The sequence below is a fragment of the Dendrobates tinctorius genome, unplaced genomic scaffold (genome assembly GCF_039654945.1).
Source record: "Dendrobates tinctorius isolate UK_male_01 unplaced genomic scaffold, ASM3965494v1 ptg000015l, whole genome shotgun sequence".
NCBI lineage: Eukaryota > Metazoa > Chordata > Amphibia > Anura > Dendrobatidae > Dendrobates > Dendrobates tinctorius.
In genome coordinates this window covers 57,906,809-57,925,739 of record NW_027361683.1, presented here as the reverse complement: position 1 = coordinate 57,925,739, position 18,931 = coordinate 57,906,809, and the positions used below count along the sequence as shown (strand labels likewise).

The 18,931-nt window shown below is 43.1% G+C and overlaps 1 protein-coding gene across 2 annotated transcripts in view; it reads right to left on the bottom strand.

Moving 5' to 3' along the window:
• The window catches only part of UBXN11 (UBX domain protein 11), a 522,546-nt gene that overhangs the window by 317,474 nt on the left and 186,141 nt on the right, over positions 1 to 18,931 (bottom strand). For both annotated transcript variants that reach the window (XM_073564590.1, XM_073564588.1), the window contains exons 7-9: positions 7,826 to 7,913; positions 7,507 to 7,721; positions 7,345 to 7,422 (exon numbers count right to left, since the gene is read on the bottom strand). In XM_073564590.1, the coding sequence (XP_073420691.1) occupies positions 7,345 to 7,422; positions 7,507 to 7,721; positions 7,826 to 7,913 (381 nt within the window). The remainder of the gene's footprint in view (positions 1 to 7,344; positions 7,423 to 7,506; positions 7,722 to 7,825; positions 7,914 to 18,931) is intronic.

Sequence of the window (18,931 nt, the reverse complement as noted above, 5' to 3'; positions counted from 1 at the left end):
CGCCGATCTACAGCTGTCTTCCTCCTTTTAAATTGCATGCCTCCGCCTGGTGAGCGTCTTCCTCCCCTCCCCCCTGCGACCGCCGGCCCAGCGCTTCAGAAAGCCGGCCGGCGTCGCACTCGGCGCCATTACACCGTCGCCTTCTGCTGACGTCAGCCGGCGCACCCAGCATTCCAAGCGCCGCTGACGTCAGCGGCCGGAAGACGCCAGCGTCTCTCCCCTACCACGGGGATCGAGATGCGGCGTGCGCGAGGGGAGGGCGGTGCGGTGGGGGTTTCCCGGAGCCACCGGGATCCCATCCACGCCCGCACGAACCCAGAGCCCCAGGGACCCCGGGGACTGTGCTTCCAGGACCCGACGGCCGGCGCTACAGGTATGCTACCTGTTCTTCCCGCGCCGGGACGGGCCTGGGTCTTTATCTTTCTCTTCGCCCATGACAGGCACCGCCACAGTGCGATTCCTTCCAGGACAGGAACCCAACTGAAGCGGGGGAGAGGTGCCGCCCCTTATGTCTCAGTAGGTTCCTGTCCTGGCGGGGCGGATCCCTCTCTCAGGTGGTGCTGTCATGGGTGAAGGGAAAAAGGTAAATAACCATATATACTGGTGTATAAGCTGACCCCCCCTAATTTTGCCACAAAAAACTGGGAAAACTTATTGTCTCATGTATAAGCCGAGGATTAATGGTGGTCCAAGAAGATGCTCCATAGATGAAAACCCCCCATATGCTGCTGCACAAGGGTTAATGCTGGCCAAAGAAGATGCTCCATAAATACTCCCATATGCAGCTGCACAAGGGTTAATGCTGCCCCGTAAGATGCTTCATAAATTCCCCTCATAATATTCTGCTGCACAAGGATTAAAGCTGCCCCATAAGATGCTCCATAAATACCCCCATAATATGCTGCTGCACAAGGGTTAATGCTGCCCCATAAGATGCTCCACAAATACCCCCCATAATATGCTGCTGCACAAGGGTTAATGCTGCCCCATAAGATGCTCCATAAATACCCCTTATTTGCTGCTGCTGCAATTAGAAAACAAAATAAGTTACATACCTCTCCGTCGCTGGGGGCCAGGTACCGGTGTCCTGAGCCCCCAGCACGGGCGATATTTACTGGTCCCCGTTCCATCGCCGTCCACCGCTCCGACTCCCGAGTCTCTGCAGGGACGTTCAGCAGAGGGTGCGCACTGACTACGTCAGCGCGCCGTCTGCTGAACGTCACAGCAGGAGGACATGGAGACACAGCAGTGCACGGCAATGGAACGGGACACGTGAATATTGCTCTGCCCCGTCATACTCGCCCACCTCCTGGCGCATGGTCTTCTCTGCAACCCCTGCTTCTCCGTTGGTCGCCTTCTTCCTGCGTTCAGTGGTCACGTGGTACCGCTCATTAAACTCATGAATATGCGCATATTCATGAGTTTAATGAGCGGTACCACGTGACCACTGAACGCAGGAAGACGACAACCGAGGGAGAAGCAGGGGCTGCAGAGACGTGCCAGGAGGGGTGAGTATGGTCTCTGACACCCCCGTTCCCCCTCCCCCGCCCACCCCCAATATATGACTTGCGTATAAACCGAGAGGGGTACTTTCAGCCCAAAAAATGGGCTGAAAATCTTGGCTTATACGTAAGTATATACGGTATAAGAGTAGGTAAAGAAAGAAACTATACTGAAGGAGATCCTTCCATCCTCCCAGCTTGGTGCTGCACCTCCTTTTTTAAGTATTATTCCACAACTGCACCCTTTCCCCATGCTTACGTATGCCCACACACTTACTACTCCCCTAGTCCTTACTATCCTTTGCGACCCCCAAACCACAACAACCTACTAGCAAATAATTATTTCTCATTCCCTTATTCTCCTACCTAATCTATAAAGCTGCTCCTAAACCTTAGATCCCTTGTTCTAAAAAAACAAAAAACAAGCTATGCACTCTCCCACCTCTTCTCTCTCAATGCTTCTCATCACTGTGGTCCTCCATAGCTAATGTCTTCTATTATTTATACTGCCTATCAATCCCCAGCTACTAAAAATCCCATCAACCTCTCTAACCAAAAAATAATGTGTCACCCACATATTGAACACGGGAGCATGACTTCATTAGGAATTTTTAATTCTGGCCATGGAATGAATAGCTGACATTGTCTTCCTTCCATTTGCTTTAGGACCCCTCACTGTGATGTAGCCACATCTATGAAGTGGTCAGTATGAGTAGTAAACGGATTCATAATAAACACGTTTGTCTTTATCTGAAACACAATAGTTGTCTGAGCTTCAGCAATTATCAATTCCGGACACAACATATTTTTAGGTTATCCAGCATATGAGCTGAACATCTGATGGAGACATCCACAATAACAGATCAAGACAAACGTGTCTATCATGAATCTGCTCATGCTTTCAGTTAGTGACTGAAAAGCTTGTTATTGTGGGGGTATGAATAGTAAGCAGGCTGCTATGGTCACACCCACACAGAGCAATGGCTCAGACAGGATGGCAATATCAAAAGACTGAGCGGCACATCCAAACAGAAGCTTACTAAAAGTAGCAAACACCATATATAACCAATAAACCAAACCAAATAAAGTTGCACTCTGTAGTGCTATATAGCATGCAAACATTAAATATATGAAATTTGAATAGAAAATATGAAAAATTGAGAATGCTTAGCGCATAAATTGGGCAATTTATGTGTATCCAGCAGCCACGATAAGGCGATTCTCATTGCTGAGAACCTGCCTAATGTGAATCCTCTATTGGGCTAAGGCCTCTTTCACACTTCAGTCTTTTGTGTCAGTTAAAATCCGCCAAAAAGGCGGACAAGCGGATCCGTTCCTAACTGATGTGAACGGATGCCACAGGATCCGTTTTTTGACGGATCCGCAGAATGAGGAAATTTAAAGGAACCGCTGGCTGGGAAGGAAGGAAGGAAAAGAGATAGAGAGAGAGAGAGAGATATTTTTTTTTTCCACCGCCAGAAAGGATTTCAGGGTTAATTTTCTCCCTGACTTCCTTTCTCTGGGCATGCGCACTGGAAAATGCGGATCCAACCACAAAAAAAACGTTGTAGGGTCCGTCCAGGCATGCCGGCGGATGAAAAAAATGTGGCGGATCCTCACAAAAACGGATCCAACGGATGACCATCAGTCAAGATCCGCCAGTAATGCAACTCAATGGGGAAAAAAACGGATCCGCAAAAAAAAATTGCGGATCCGTTTTTTTCAAAACCTGGCGGATTTTGACTGATTGTCAAAAACGGAAGTGTGAAAGAGGCCTAAAGCCTACATTTATATGGGAAGGTAGGGTCCTGCTGTAAATAAAAACACCTGAGGCTGAGGGGTGTAGTGCTCATTCAGAGAGTAATCTATCTTTTCTGAGCCTCACAGAAACATGGCTGACATCCTCTAACACAGCCTCCCCTGCTGCCCTTCGTTATGGTGGCCTTTACTTCACCCACACTCCTCGTCCTGGCAATAATCACGGTTGATGAGTTGGCCTTCTCCTGTCGAATAACTGCATCTCCAACCCAATCCCACCTCTACCCTCCCTTGATTCGCTTCTTTTGAATTGCACTGTGTTCATGTCCACATGTCCTCTGTCCTACAAGTGGCTGTTATATACCAACCACTGGGCACTGCCTCTACCACTTCTCCACCTGGCTTCTACACTTTCTTTGTGCTGACATTCTCACTGTCATCATGAGCGATTTCAATATCCCCAATGACAACCACAAGTCAGCAGCATCCATCCTCGTCACTTTCTTCATCCTTCGGTCTTATACAGTTAGGTCCATATATATTTGGACAGAGACAACATTTTTCTAATTTTGATTCTAGACATTACCACAATGAATTTTAAACAAAACAATTCAGATGCAGTTGAAGTTCAGACTTTCAGCTTTTATTTGAGGGTATCCACATTAAAACTGGATGAAGGGTTTAGGCGTTTCAGCTCCTTAACATGTGCCACCCTGTTTTTAAAGGGACCAAAAGCAATTGAACAGATTAAATAATTGTAAATAAAATTTTCATTTCTAGTACTTGGTTGAAAACCCTTTGTTGACAATGACTGCCTGAAGTCTTGAACTCATGGACATCACCATACGCTGTGTTTCTTCCTTTTTGATGCTCTGCCAGGCCTTCACTGCGGTGGTTTTCAGTTGCTGTTTGTTTTTGGGCCTTTCTGTCTGAAGTTTAGTCTTTAACAAGTGAAATGCTCAATTGGGTTGAGATCAGGTGACTGACTTGGCCATTCAAGAATATTCCACTTTTTTGCTTTAATAAACTCCTGGGTTGCTTTGGCTTTATGTTTTGGGTCATTGTCCATCTGTAGTATGAAGTGACGCGACCAATCAGTTTGGCTGCATTTGGCTGGATCTGAGCAAACAGTATGGCTCTGAATACCTCAGAATTCATTCGGCTGCTTCTGTCCTGTGTCACATCATCAATAAACACTAGTGACCCAGTGCCACTGGCAGCCATGCATGCCCAAGCCATCACACTGCCTCCGCTGTGTTTTACAGATGACGTGATATGCTTTGGATCATGAGCTGTACCACGCCTTCGCCATACTTTTCTCTTTCCATCATTCTGGTAGAGGATGATCTTGGTTTCATCTGTCCAAAGAATGTTCTTCCAGAACTGTGCTGGCTTTTTAGATTTTTTTTTAGCAAAGTCAAGTCGAGCCTTTTTATTCTTGCTGCTTATGTGTGGCTTGCACCATGCAGTGAACCCTCTGTATTTACTTTCATGCAGTCTTCTCTTTATGGTAAATTTGTATATTGATACGCCTACCTCCTGGAGAGTGTTGTTCACTTGGTTGGCTGTTATGAAGGGGTTTCTCTTCACCATGGAGACTATTCTGCGATCATCCACCACTGTTGTCTTCCATGGGCGCCCAGGTCTTTTTGCATTGATGAGTTCACCAGTGCTTTCTTTCTTTCTCAGGATGTACCAAACTGTAGATTTTGCCACTCTTAATGTTGTAGCAATTTCTCGGATGGGTTTTTTCTGTTTTTGAAGCTTAAGGATGGCTTGTTTCACCTGCATGGAGAGCTCCTTTGACCACAGGTTTCCTTAACAACAAAACCTTCCAAATGCAAACACCACACCTCAAATCAACTCCAGGCCTTTTATCTGCTTAATTGAGAATGACATAATGAAGGGATTGCACACACCTGTCCATGAAATTGCCTTGGAGTCAATTGTCCAATTACTTTTGGTCCCTTTAAAAACAGGGTGGCACATGTTAAGGAGCTGAAACTCCTAAACCCTTCATCCAATTTTAATGTGGATACCCTCAAATGAAAGCTGAAAGTCAGAACTTCAACTGCATCTGAATTGTTTTGTTTAAAATTCATTGTGGTAATGTCTAGAACTAAAATTAAAAAAAATGTTGTCTCTGTCCAAATACATGGACCTAACTGTACAATTGTCCTCCACAACCACTCAAATACGCATACACTAAACGTCATCTTCACCCATCGCTGTTCCCTATCTAACCTCACTTCTCCCCATTTCTCAAAGGGAATAGAGTCAAGATGTCAAGATGATGAAAAATGGGAATCAGTATAAACTACTACTATTCTAAGAATACATCTATGTGTAAATAGCCAAATCAGACCAACGGTCAAGATACTGATATTGGTCTAAAATCTAAGGTCCAATTCATCAAGGCTGGCATTTTGTATGCTAGTGTTGATGATGTGGGCACTGGTGTAAAATGCAGAGTACTTTATATAGTATAGTTATGACCTACTCATTATTTGCAGCATATTTTTTCATATAGATTTTTTATTCACTATGGCACTAACAGTTTTATTTAGGTAGAAACCCAAAACATGACCAAACAGAGCAGCAAATACAGCCAACTGCAAACTATTCAACATGATCAGCCATTCATTATTGACAGAATTAGCAGTATCAGGGAGATTGAAAATCTATGTGCAAAAACCACTTATTGATCACTAGTATCTACAGGATGATCTGATGTTTGTCTGAGATATTTGGATTCCCTGTGCATTTGTAAATATTTAGTAACAAAAAACAAAGCTTTTCTCCTGTAGGGTCTCGCGTTGGTTCAAACATTTCCTAGCTTACCCCAAAATGCCCCCAGAAGAAGCTGGCGGCAAAATTCGTGTTGGGGTGAGGGGACACTAGAGGCAACCATTCCTACTCCTGGGGTATCATCTCGTCCAGTGTATAAAGATACCTTATTGCAATGATAGCACTCAATAAGAACACCAGAAAGAATGCTCTTTGGGTCTAGACATGGTGGAATTCTTAACTCTTTATATATTTGTTTATAACCACCTATCACCGGTTACCATACCTAACTTATAAATTACAGGGCCATTTGGGATAAGTTTATATTAGTCTGAGTTGATGGATGTTTTACCCAAAGTTCTGTCTACGGTATGTATTTCTAAATAGATACAGTATATACAGCATCTGCACAGGAAAGGTAAAAAGCATCTAAAATATACAAATTACACAACATTTCTGGCTGCACTACATCTGAAACACCACTATAGCTGTCTAAGGAGTAATTGGGATTTTGTTAATCAGATACACTCTCCATATTGCTATTATAGAGAATTTTGTTTATTATTGACAACACAATATACACCACTGGCATTAGAAATGGAACTCGGTAGAAAGCAAAGAATAGTAAATATTGCATATGTACAGTATAACACAATAGCTGTTGCAAGTAGTGAGCTGTATCTTGAACAAGATACGTCTGAAAAAATCTTGCTTTTGAACAATAATTTGCTTAAATTGATTGTTTTGAATTTTTAAGGCTAAGGACAGGAAATGTATAAAAAAAAAACTAAAACCTATTAGGAAGAATTCATATATCCAAAGAAGTCACACACTGGCTGCGGGACCAGCGTCCTGAACTTAATAGCCTCATAAGAATATATGAGGCTGTCAGGTGAGGAGACCTGCAGCCAGTCCATGCATGTTTCATGAAGATCTGAAATCTGCCTAGCTCACCTACTCAATTTCCTACCTCATCAATGGTCTTTGCTAATCCTGCAGCAATCACATCTATCATTTACGCTCCTGTTGCAACCAATTACTAGCCTCAGCGGTGATGTGCATATACAAGCAAAGGTCATTAATGAACCAGTGGCTGCAGTCATGTGAATGATAGACATGATGTAATTACTAAAGGACCCACAGAGACCAAAGCAGAGCATAGATTTCATACGCAAGTACTGTAATTTGTTATTTTAACATTTTTTCTCTCTATGAATATCTTTTAAAAAAAATCCTTCAACAACCTCTTTAAAATCTAAGGAAAAGGTAATTTTGGAAATAATTCACACTTATTTACCTGAAAAGTAACTCCATCAGGAAAGCGTGTTTGTAATTCTGAAGGAAAGTATCCATCCATGATATCTCTCAGACATTGCTGCAATATAAAAAATCATCAGCACTTGTTAGACAGGTGGTCTCTTTTTTGGGTTTTTATTTAACTTGCCTTGCATTCTTGTACCTGTGTTGATGGCTCTTGGTAGGAGCGAAATGGCCCTTGGAACATGATGATTCCATTTTTACATAAAGTGAGTGGTACAGGCTCAGGAAGCCTCAGACGTGCTGCCCCCTCTTTATACTCTATATGTGATACACCTTCTCCTCCCAGGAGATTCAAGTCTCGCAGATTCTCAAGGACCAGATCAAAATCTGGTTGTAACGTGTAGGAAGAAGGTCCTGTGCATTTACACAAAAAAATATTTTTAAATGTGAATATTTTATTTACCAACTTATTGTGTTCCAGAATTTGTAAGTTACAAGAGATCATTGACATTAGTCACCTGCACTGCTATCAAGGGTCTCCTGTTCAGAAGCTTTGGATGAACTATCGTCTCCGACCCAAATAAGTCCATAATCACTAAGAAATTGCTGAGTGTAAAAAGACAAAAAGATAAATCTTTAATTCAAAAGATTTTCCTGGGGCTAAAATGTATATATTGTGTAGTGCAGCGGTAGCACACTATGCAGTGATGAGGCAGTGACACAGCAAAGTTGTGGTAAGTGTGTGACTTGTGACTTTGGATTGAGGGATTTTCCAAAGGAGGTATTAGTGAATTGCTGTTATATTTTATTAATACTTTTTATTTTTACTTATCTTTCTGTCTGGTGCAATCCCCATTAGGAATGTGCTCCACTATTGGTAATGCCATCCAGTGTACATCTTGCCACATGTATGCAATCCTTGAACAGCTGGTCGAGGGTGCATACTGCTGTGCGAGATGTGAGCACGTTGTGCATTTGGAAGTCCAGATACTGGATCTAAATGTGCAGCTGGCAACACTGAGATCCATAGACAATATGGAAAGGAGTCTTCTGCTCACTGAGCAGACGCTCAATGGGATAGATGGGGAGGATGGCAGTATGGAGCTGCAGGACAGTGAGGCAGCTATATGGGTAACAGAAGGTGGGATAGAGAGAATGGCGCCAGGGAGGCTAGTCCTGATCTGGCACACCCCAATAAGTTTGCTAAATTGGCAGATGAGGGGAGTGTCAGTGCAGGAGTAGCACTGCTGCAGCAAGGCATGTCCTCTGACAGGCGGAGGAGTGTCTACTTCATTAAGGGGGGTTATAGGAGAGCAGGGCAGGCCAGACAGGTGCTGGTAGTGGGGGACTCAATTATTAGGGGAACAGGGCAATCTGTCACAAAGACAGGGATCGTCGAACAGTGTGCTGCCTACCTGGCGCTCGAGTCCGACACATCGCTGATCGGGTTGACAGATTACTGGGAGGGGCTGGTGAGGATCCAGCGGTCATGGTGCACATTGGCACAAATGACAAAGTTAGAGGTAGGTGGAAGGTCATTAAAGATGATTTCAGGGAATTAGGCAGCAAGCTTAAAGCAAGGACCTCCAAGGTGGTATTTTCTGAAATAATGCCTGTACCACGTGCCACGCCAGAGAGGCAACGGGAGATTAGGGAGGTTAATAAGTGGCTCAAGAACTGGTGTAGAAAGGAGGGGTTTGGGTTCCTGGAGAACTGGACCGACTTCTCAGTTGGCAACAGGTTCTACGCTAGGGACAGGCTGCACCTCTATGGGGAAGGTGCAGCTGTGCTGGGGGAGAAAATGGCTAGAAGGTTGGAGGAGTGTTTAAACTAGGGACTGGGGGGGAGGGTATTCATTTTATAGATAGAAGGGGAAGACAGTGCAGATAGAGACCTGGGCACAAATAATGAAATTGGGGGGTGGGGATAGAACAGTTAATAATGTCAGAAAGAATAGAGGTACAGAGAGATACATAAAGTGCATGTATACTAATGCCAGAAGCCTCCCCAACAAAATGGAGGAATTAGAATTAATTTTGTAGGAGCATAATTATGACATGGTGGGGATATCTGAGACATGGCTGGACGAGAGCCATGACTGGGCTGTTAATTTACAGGGCTATAGTCTGTTCAGAAATGACTGTACAAATAAGCGAGGGGGGGTGTGTTTATATGTAAAATCATCCTTAAAACCCATACTGTGTGATAATATATGTGAATCTAATGAAAACGTAGAGTTCCTGTGGGTGGAGATAAGGGGAGGGGGAAAAATAATAAATTACTGATAGGGGTTTGTTATAAGTCTCCAAAAATAATGGAAGCAACGGAGAATATCCTCATAAAGCAAATAGATGAAGCTGCGACTCAAGGAGAAGTCATTATTATGGGGGACTTCAACTACCCTGAAATACTTTGGGAAACCGAAACCTGAGGTTCCAGCAAAGGTAATAGGTTTTTGACAACTATGAGACAATTACCTTTCACAACTGGTTCAGGACCCAACAAGAGGGGGGGGGCTAGACCTAATATTAACCAACAGGCCAGGCCGTATATCGAATATATGGGTTGGCGGTCACTTGTGTAAGTGATCACAAAATAATAAGTTTTCATGTATCCCTTAATAAGGACACTAAACTTCAGGAAGGCAAAAGTCGAACAGATGAGAGATGATCTTAGTGCAATAAACTGGGACGATATCCTGAGACATAAAAATACACAAAGAAAATGGGAGACGTTTATTAGCATCCTGTATAGGACCTGTGCGCAATATATACCATATGGGAATAAACATGCTAGAAATAGGAGGAAACCCCTATGGTTAAATAGAGCTGTAAGGGGCGCAATAAGTGACAAAAAGAAAGCATATAGAGAATTAAAGCAAGTAGGTAGTGATGAGGAATTAAATAAATACAGAAGATTAAATGACTTCTGTAAAACGCAAATCAAGGCAGCAAAGATTGAGACAGAGAGACTCATTTCCAGAGAAAGTAAAAATAATCCCAAAATATTATTTAAATACATAAATAGTAAGAAACTAAAAAATGATAGTGTCGGTCCCCTTAAAAATAGTCTGGGGAAATGGTGGATGAGGGTGAGGAAAAAGCCAATATGCTAAATGACTTTTTTTCAACAGTATTTACACAAGAAAATCCCATGACGGATAACATGATCAGTGATATCAAAAATTCTCCATTAAAAGTCACCTGCTTAACCCAGCAGGAAGTACGGCGGCATCTAAAAATCACTAAAATTGACAAAACCCTGGGCCCAGATGGGATACATCCCGAGTACTGCAGGAATTAAGTACAGTCATAGATAGACCATTATTTTGAATCTTTAAAGATTCCATAATAACAGGGTCTGTACCACAGGACTGGTATATACCAAATTGTGGTGCCAATATTCAAAAAGGTGACAAAAACTGAACTTGGAAATTATAGGCCAGTGAGCTTAACCTCAACTGTGGGTAAAATCCTGGAGGGTTTTCTAACAGATACTATACTGGAGTATCTGAAGAAGAATAACCTCATGACCCAATATCAACATGGGTTTACGAGGGACCGTTCCTGTCAGATTAATCTGATGAGCTTTTATGAAGAGTTAAGTTCCGGACTGGACCAAGGAAATGCAGTGGACGTGGTGTACATGGACTTTTCAAAAGCTTTTGATACGGTGCCACACAAAAGGTTGATACATAAAATGAGAACAATGGGGATAGGGGAAAATATGTGTAAGTGGGTTAAGAGCTGGCTCAGGGATAGGAAGCAAAGGGTGGTTATTAATGGAGCAAACTTGGACTGGGTCACGGTTAGTAGTGGAGTACCACAGGGGTCAGTATTGGGCCCGCGTCTTTTTAACATATTTATTAATGACCTTGTAGGGGGCATTGAGAGTAGGAGCTCAATATTTTCAGATGACACTAAACTCTGCAGGGTAATCAATACACAGGACAATTAAATATTACAGGAAGATTTATGTAAACTAGAAGCTTGGGCTGATAAATAGCAAATGAACTTTAATGGGGATAAATGTAAGGTCATGCACTTGGGTAGAACAAACAAGATGTATAATTATGTGCTTAATTGTAAAACACTGGGCAAAACGGTCACTGAAAAAGACCTGGGTGTATGAGTGGACAACAAACTCATATTTAGTGGCCAATGTCAGGCCGCTGCTACAAAGGCAAATAAAATAATGGAATGCATTAAAAGAGGCATAGATGCTCATGAGGAGAACATAATTTTACCTCTATACAAGTCACTAGTTCGACCACACTTAGAATACTGTGTACAGTTCTGGTTTCCGATGTATAAGACATAGCTGAACTAGAGCAGGTGCAGAGAAGAGCGACAAAGGTTATTAGGGAACTTGTAGGGTCTGCAATACCAAGACAGGTTATTACACTTGGGATTATTTAGTTTGGAAAAACGAAGGCTAAGGGGTGATCTTATTTTAATGTATAAATATATAAGGGGACAGTACAAAGACCTTTCTCATGACCTTTTCACTCATAGACCCTCAGATCTATGAGTAAAGGGACAAGGCGGCATCCTCTACATCTGGAGGAAAGGGTTTTTGTTTTTTTTTATAATTCTTTATTTAACCCCTCCCTGACATCTGACGTGCTATCCTGTCCACGGGACTCGGGCCGCTATGACCGGGGACAGGATAGTACGTCATCGCGATCAGCGGCGCTCACGGGGGTGTGCCGCTGATCGCGGCCGGGTGTCAGCTGATTATCACAGCTGACACCCGGCACTATGTGTCAGGGGTGGTCACGGACCCCCGGCACGTTAAACCCTGGCACACTGCGATCAAACGCGATCGCAGGGTACCGGGGGGTTTAGGGAAGCATCGGCAGGGAGGGGGCTCCCTCCGTGCTTCCCTGCAACCCCCGAAACAGCGAGATGTGCAGCGCTGCTGCGGGGGCCTCCTTTCCTGCATGTCCCCGGATCCAATATGGCCACGGGGGCCTTCGGGGGACTGCAGGGAGGCAGCTTCCTCATGCCTGCAGAGCGCAGGCATGAGGAAGCCTGCTGCAGTGCCTGTGTCAGATCGCTGATCTGTCACAGCGCTGTGTGACGTGTCAGATCAGCGATCTGACACATGACAGTGATGTCCCCCCCGGGACAATGTAATAAAGTTAAAAAAAAAAAGTGTAAAAATAATTTAGAAAAAAAATTCCCTAATAAATTCATTTTTTGGAAATGAAAAAAAAAACAAAACAATAAAAGTACACATATTTAGTATCGCCGCGTCCGTAACGGCCCGCCTTATAAAACTGTCCCATTAGTTAACCCCTTTAGCGAACCTCTTAAAAAAATAAAAATAAAAAACAAAGCAAAAAATAATGCTTTATTATCATACCGCTGAACAAAAAGTGCAATAACGCGCGATCAAAAAGACGGCTATAAATAACCATGGTACCGCTGAAAACGTCATCTTGTCCCGCAAAAAATGAACCGCCATACAGCCTCATCAGCAAAAAAATAAAAACGTTATAGCTCACAGAATAAAGCGATGCAAAAATAATTATTTTTTTATAAAATGGTTTTCATTGCATAAAAGTGCCAAAACATTAAAAAATGACATAAATGAGGTATCGCTGTAATTGTACTGACCAAAAGAATAAAAGCGCTTTATCAATTTTACCGCATGCGGAACGGTGTAAATGCACCCCCCAAAAGAAATTCATGAAATGCTGGTTTTTGTTCATTCTGCGTCCCAAAAATCGCAATAAAAAGCGATCAAAAAATGTCACGTACCTGTAAATGGTACCAATAAAAACGTCAACTTGTCCCGCAAAAAATAAGACCTCACATGACTCGGTGGGTCAAAATATGGAAAAATTAAAGCTCTCAAAATGTTGGGACGCAAAAACTAATTTTACAATGAAAAGCATCTTTTAGCGTGCGACAGCTGCCAAACATAAAAACCCTCTATAAATGGTAAATCAAACATCCCTTTATCACCCCCTTAGTTAGGGAAAAATAAAAAAATTAAAAAAAATGTATTTATTTCCATTTTCCCATTAGGGTTAGGGTTACGGCTAGGGTTAGGGGTGTGTTGAGGTTAGGGTTGGAGTTAGAATTGGGGGGTGTCCACTGTTTGGGTACATCAGGTGCTTTCCAAACGCAACATGGCGTCTGATCTCAATTCCAGCCAATTCTGCGTTGAAAGAGTCAAATGGTGCTCCTTTCCTTCCAAGCTCTGCCATGCGCCTACTCAGCCTACTCAGAACAAATTGCAAAATAACTTTTGGGGTCCAATTTCTCCTGTTACCCTTAGGAAAATAAAAAAATGGGGGCAAAAATATCATTTTTGTGGAAAAAAAAATATGATTTTTTTATTTTCGCGCCCGGGTGTTATAAACTTCTGTGAAGCACTTGGGGGTTCAAAGTGTTCACAACACATCTAGATAAGTTCCGTGGGGGGTCTAGTTTCCAAAATGGGGTCACTTGTGGGGGGTTTCAACAGTTTAGGCACATCCAAGGCTTTCCAAACGTGACATGACACCGGCAGACCATTCCATCAAAGTCTGCATTCCAAAACATCACTACTTCGCTTCCGAGCCCCGACGTGTGCCCATACAGTAGTTTTCTCCCACATATGGGGTATCAGCATACTCAGGAAAAATTGGACAACTTTTGGGGTCCAATTTCTCCTGGTACCCTTGGGAAAATAAAAAATTGGGGACTAAAAGATCATGTTTGTGGAAAAATTATAATTTTTTTATTTTCACGCCCGGGTGTTATAAACTTCTGTGAAGCACTGGGGGGGTTCAAAGTGCTCACCACACATCTAGATAAGTTCCTTGGGGGGTCTAGTTTCCAAAATGGTGTAAATTGTGGGGGATTTCCACTGTTTAGGCACATCAGGGGCTTTCCAAACGCGGCATGGCGTCCGATCCCAATTCCAGCTAAAAAAGTCAAATGGCGCTGCTTCCCTTCCGAGCTCTGCCATGCGCCCAAACAGTGGTTTACCCCCACATGTTGGGTATCCGCGTACTCAGGACAAATTTCACAATAACTTTTGGGGTCCTGTTACCCTTGGGAAAATAAAAATTAGGGGTGAAAAGATTTTTGTGGAAAAAATTTGATTTTTTAATTTTACGACTGTACGTTATAAACTTCTGTGAAGCCCTGGGCGGTTCAAAGTTCTCACCACTATCTAGATAAGTTCCTTGGGGGGGTCTAGTTTCCAAAATGGGGTCACTTGTGGGGGGGTTCCACTGTTTAGGCACATCAGGGGCTCTCCAAACGTGACATGGCGTCCAATCTGAATTCCAGCCAATTTTGCATTGAAAAAGTCAAACGCCGCTCCTTCCCTTCTGAGCTCTGCCATGCACCGAAACAGTGGTTCCCCCCCACATATCAGGTATCAGCATACTCAGGACAAATTGCATAATAACTTTTGCAGTCCAATTTCTCCTGTTACCCTTGGTAAAATAAATAAAAATGGACCTGAAGTAATTTTTTTATGAAAAAAAGTTAAATGTTCATTTTTTTTAAACATTCAAAAAATTCCTGTGAAGCACCTGAAGGGTTAATAAACTTCTTGAATGTGGTTTTCAGCACCTTGAGAGGTGCAGTTTTTAGAATGGTGTCACTTTTGGGTATTTTCTATCATATAGACTCCTCAAAGTGACTTTAAATGTGATTTGGTCTGTAAAAATAAAATGGTGTTGCAAAAATGAGAAATCACTGGTTAACTTTTAACCCTTATAACTTCCTAACAAAAAAAATTTTGGTTCTAAAATTGTGCTGATGTAAAGTAAACATATGTGAAATGTTATTTATTAAGGTTTTGTGTGCCATATCTCTGTGATTTAAGGACATAAAAATTCAAAGTTGGAAAATTGCGAAATTTTCAACATTTTCGCCAAATTTCCGTTTTTTTCACAAATAAACGCAAGTTATATCAATGAAATTTTACTACTACCATGAAGTACAATATGTCACGAGAAAACATTGTCAGAATCACCGGAATCCATGGAAACGTTTCAGAGTCATTACCTCATAAAGGGACAGTGGTCAGAATTGTAAAAATTGGCCAGGTCATGAACGTGCAAACCACCCTTGGGTGTAAAGGGGTTAAAGACTCAATAGAATCCAGGTTAACATAATAATTGAAACCAGACAAGTAGACGAATACAAACAATACAACTTATCTCCCGACCAGGGCAATCGTCCACGAGTCCTTAACATCCGGGGACCCGGTAGTAGAGGTCAATGACCCGATTCGGAGGGTCTTCCATTTTTTAACTTTTAACAAACAGTATAGGAAATAAAAGACAGAACAGAGGAAGAAGAGGGAAAGCAGTTAAAGCAAAAAAAGAGAGTGGGGGGAAAGAAGTAACGGTGCCGAGAGGCAAAAAAAAAAAAAAGAGACGGTGAGGGAGGGAAGGAAAAAACGAGAAGGTAAGGAAAAGAGTACCCACCCGACCAAGTCCACCACTCAGCCTGATGTTTTCAGTTAACTTCAGAGGGGTTTGCCTCCAGCATTAGATTACAATACTCTCTAGAGCTTCGAAAATCCATCCATCCAAGCCAAGTGGCCCAAAACTTTGGATATGATTCATATATGGATGAGGTGAGGTCCTCCATATACATAATTTCATTGACTTTTGCGATCCACTGAGTTATGGTGGGAGAAGAGGACCTCTTCCATCTCTCCAGGATGCAAGCCCTCACTGCCATGATCAAAAATTTCAACAAAGAGGATTTATAGATCCGGAGAGGGATTTCATTATATTGGAGTAGTATCAGAGCCGGAGTCAATTTTTCGGAACAACCTGTAACCTGACAAATAATTTCCCACACCCCTGTCCAAAATGATTGCAATACGTTACATTACCAGAAAATATGAAAAATCGTGCCCTCTGCCCTTCCACAACTCCAGCAGCTGGTGTCAATTTCCGGAAATATGATGTGCAACCTCGAGGACACTCTGTACAATCTGGACAAAATCTTATAGCCAGCCTCATGGAACCAAGAGCTAATCGAGGCACAGTGTACAAGGGTAAAAATTCGAGTTCTCTGATCATCCATAAAAGAAATACCGTATATACTTGCGTATAAGCCAAGATATCCAGCCCATTTTTTGGGGCTGAAAGTCCCCCTCTCGGCTTATACGCGAGTCATATACCGGGGGTCGGCCGGGCGGGGGTGTAGGAGATCATACTCACCTCTCCTAGCATGTCTCTTACAGCCCCCTGTGCTTATTCCATCTTCTTGGCGCTGTTCTTCCTGCTTTCAGCGGTCACGTGGTGCAGCTCATTACATATGTGCATATGTAATGAGCGGTTCATTACATATGCGCATATGTAATGAGCTGCACCACGTGACAGCTGAAAGCAGGAAGAACAGCGCTGAGAAGATGGAATAAGCACGGGGCTGCAAGAGACATGCTAGGAGAGGTGAGTATAGCGGAGGGAGCCATATTCACATGTCCCTCATTTCACCGCTGCGCCGTCGTTCTGCTGTCTTGCTTCCTCTGGCAGTGACCTTCAGGTCAGAGGGCACCATGGCGTAGTTAGCAGGCGCCCTCTGCCTGAACAGTCACTGTGCAGAGCCGGCAATGCTGAGGAGCAGCAGCTGCAGCAGCAGGGACGAGGTAAGTATATAGGTTTTTTTTTTTTAATTAAGGCAGCGGCGGCAGCAGCATTATAAGGGGCCACCAATAACTGTGCATCATTGTAAGGGGCCGTTCATTGTGCAGCATTATAAGGGGCCACTAATAACTGTGCATCATTGTAAGGGGCTGCTCACTGTGCAGCATTATAAGGGGCCACTAATAACTGTGCATCATTGTAAGGGGCCGCTCGCTGTGCAGCATTATAAGGGCAGTAGCTTTGGCATTTTCCACCCTAGGCTTATACGCGAGTCAATAAGTTTTCCCAGTTTTTTGTGACAAAATTAGGGGGGTGGCTTATACACGGGTTGGCTTATACACGACTATATACGGTATTTAAATCTCTCTCCCAGTGCGCAAGGAAAGAAGGGTGCGGCTCGCTCCAGAGGTCCATCAACATAGAGTAGGTTTTAGCTAAGCTGTGTTTGATTGGGACCAGGCTATTACATAAAAGCTCAAATTGTGTTTTGGGTCATCTAAATGAACTTATGGGAAAGGCTGCTGAAAAAGTAGGTAAGTTGCAAACACCTCCAACTGCCCAGGGGTACTGGATCTGTTTTGGCGATAAGGTCACTCAGAGGAGGCCAGGAGGCTACCCTCTCCCCAGTTTTCTACTCTATCCATCCCCGAGTCTATCCACAGAGTTTGAGCGGCTAGGGACAAATTTAGGATGACAACACTGGAGTGAGAGAAGACTCTGGGAGTAAATGTAAACGGACCAGTGCTGTATTGCAGTATTTTAAAGTGGTTCCAATAGTTGGATGGGATTTGATTTGCTCTGGGGCCGAAAGTAAAACCCATGGGAAGGTCCTTAATGGGGTTGGGCAAACACTTTGTTCTATTTGAACCCAGGCCTTATTGTGACCATTTCTGCACCAGTCTATCATTCTAGCTAGGTGGCCTGCCAAATGATACATTTTTAGGTCCGGAAGTCCCACATCCCCCAACCTCTTAGCTCTGCAGAGAACCTCCCTCTTTAGTCTAGCAGATTTTGTTCTCCATATAAACGAGACTTGAATGGACCATAATTTTCTAAAAATGTTAGCAGGGATTTTGATGGGGAGAGCCTGTAGAATATACAGGACCCTCGGTAATATGTTCATCTTAAAAATTTGGCATCTGCCAAACCAGGTGAAGGATATCCATCACAGTCTGCTTGAAGAGATGTTAAAAGGCTAGGGAAGTTCCATCGATATAGAGAATTGATGTCTGAAGATAGTCTTACTCCTAAATGTTTCAGATGTCGGGTAGCCCATTTGAAACTGAAGGACTTCTGTAAAGATCTCACAAGTTGCGGGGAAGAATTAATGTTAAGCGCCTCGGATTTTGAAAAATTAATTTTGAAATTAGACAACTGGGCATATGTTCTGTAGGTTAGGCAGGGAGATCTTAGGTGAGGTAACGAAGAAAAGAAGGTCATCAGCGTAGGCTGCTACTTTATAAGTGTTTTGAAGTACATGAGGCTGGTTTCACACTTGCGTTTTTTGCGGAAAAAAATGCATGCTTTTTTTCCCTATATTTTACATGGGTGCGCATGCATATGCGTTTGTACGCGTTTGTATGCGCATGCGTTCTTTTGTAGTGTGCGCTCGGGCGCACAAAATGCATCTTGCTGCATTTTTTGTGCGTCCGACTTGTACCAAAAAAACGCATGCGCACGCAATGTGTTTTTTTTCACCCAAATACCCATTATAGTCTATGGGTGTGCATACGTGCGCATGGTAATGCGCACGTATGCGCAATAAAAGCATGCAGTTTTTTTAAAAAAACATGCCCAAAACCGCAAAAAAACGCAAACAAATGTTTGCACTGCGCACGGTGCGCAGCTCAAAAAACGCAAGTGTGAAAGTAGCCTAAGAAAGGGTTCAAGGGTGAGGATGAAAATGAGGGGGACAAAGGGCATCCCTGTCTTGTGCCATAATAAATATAAAACGGACCTGAAAGTGCATCGCTCACCCGGACCCTGGCGGAAGGGACTGAATATAGAGACA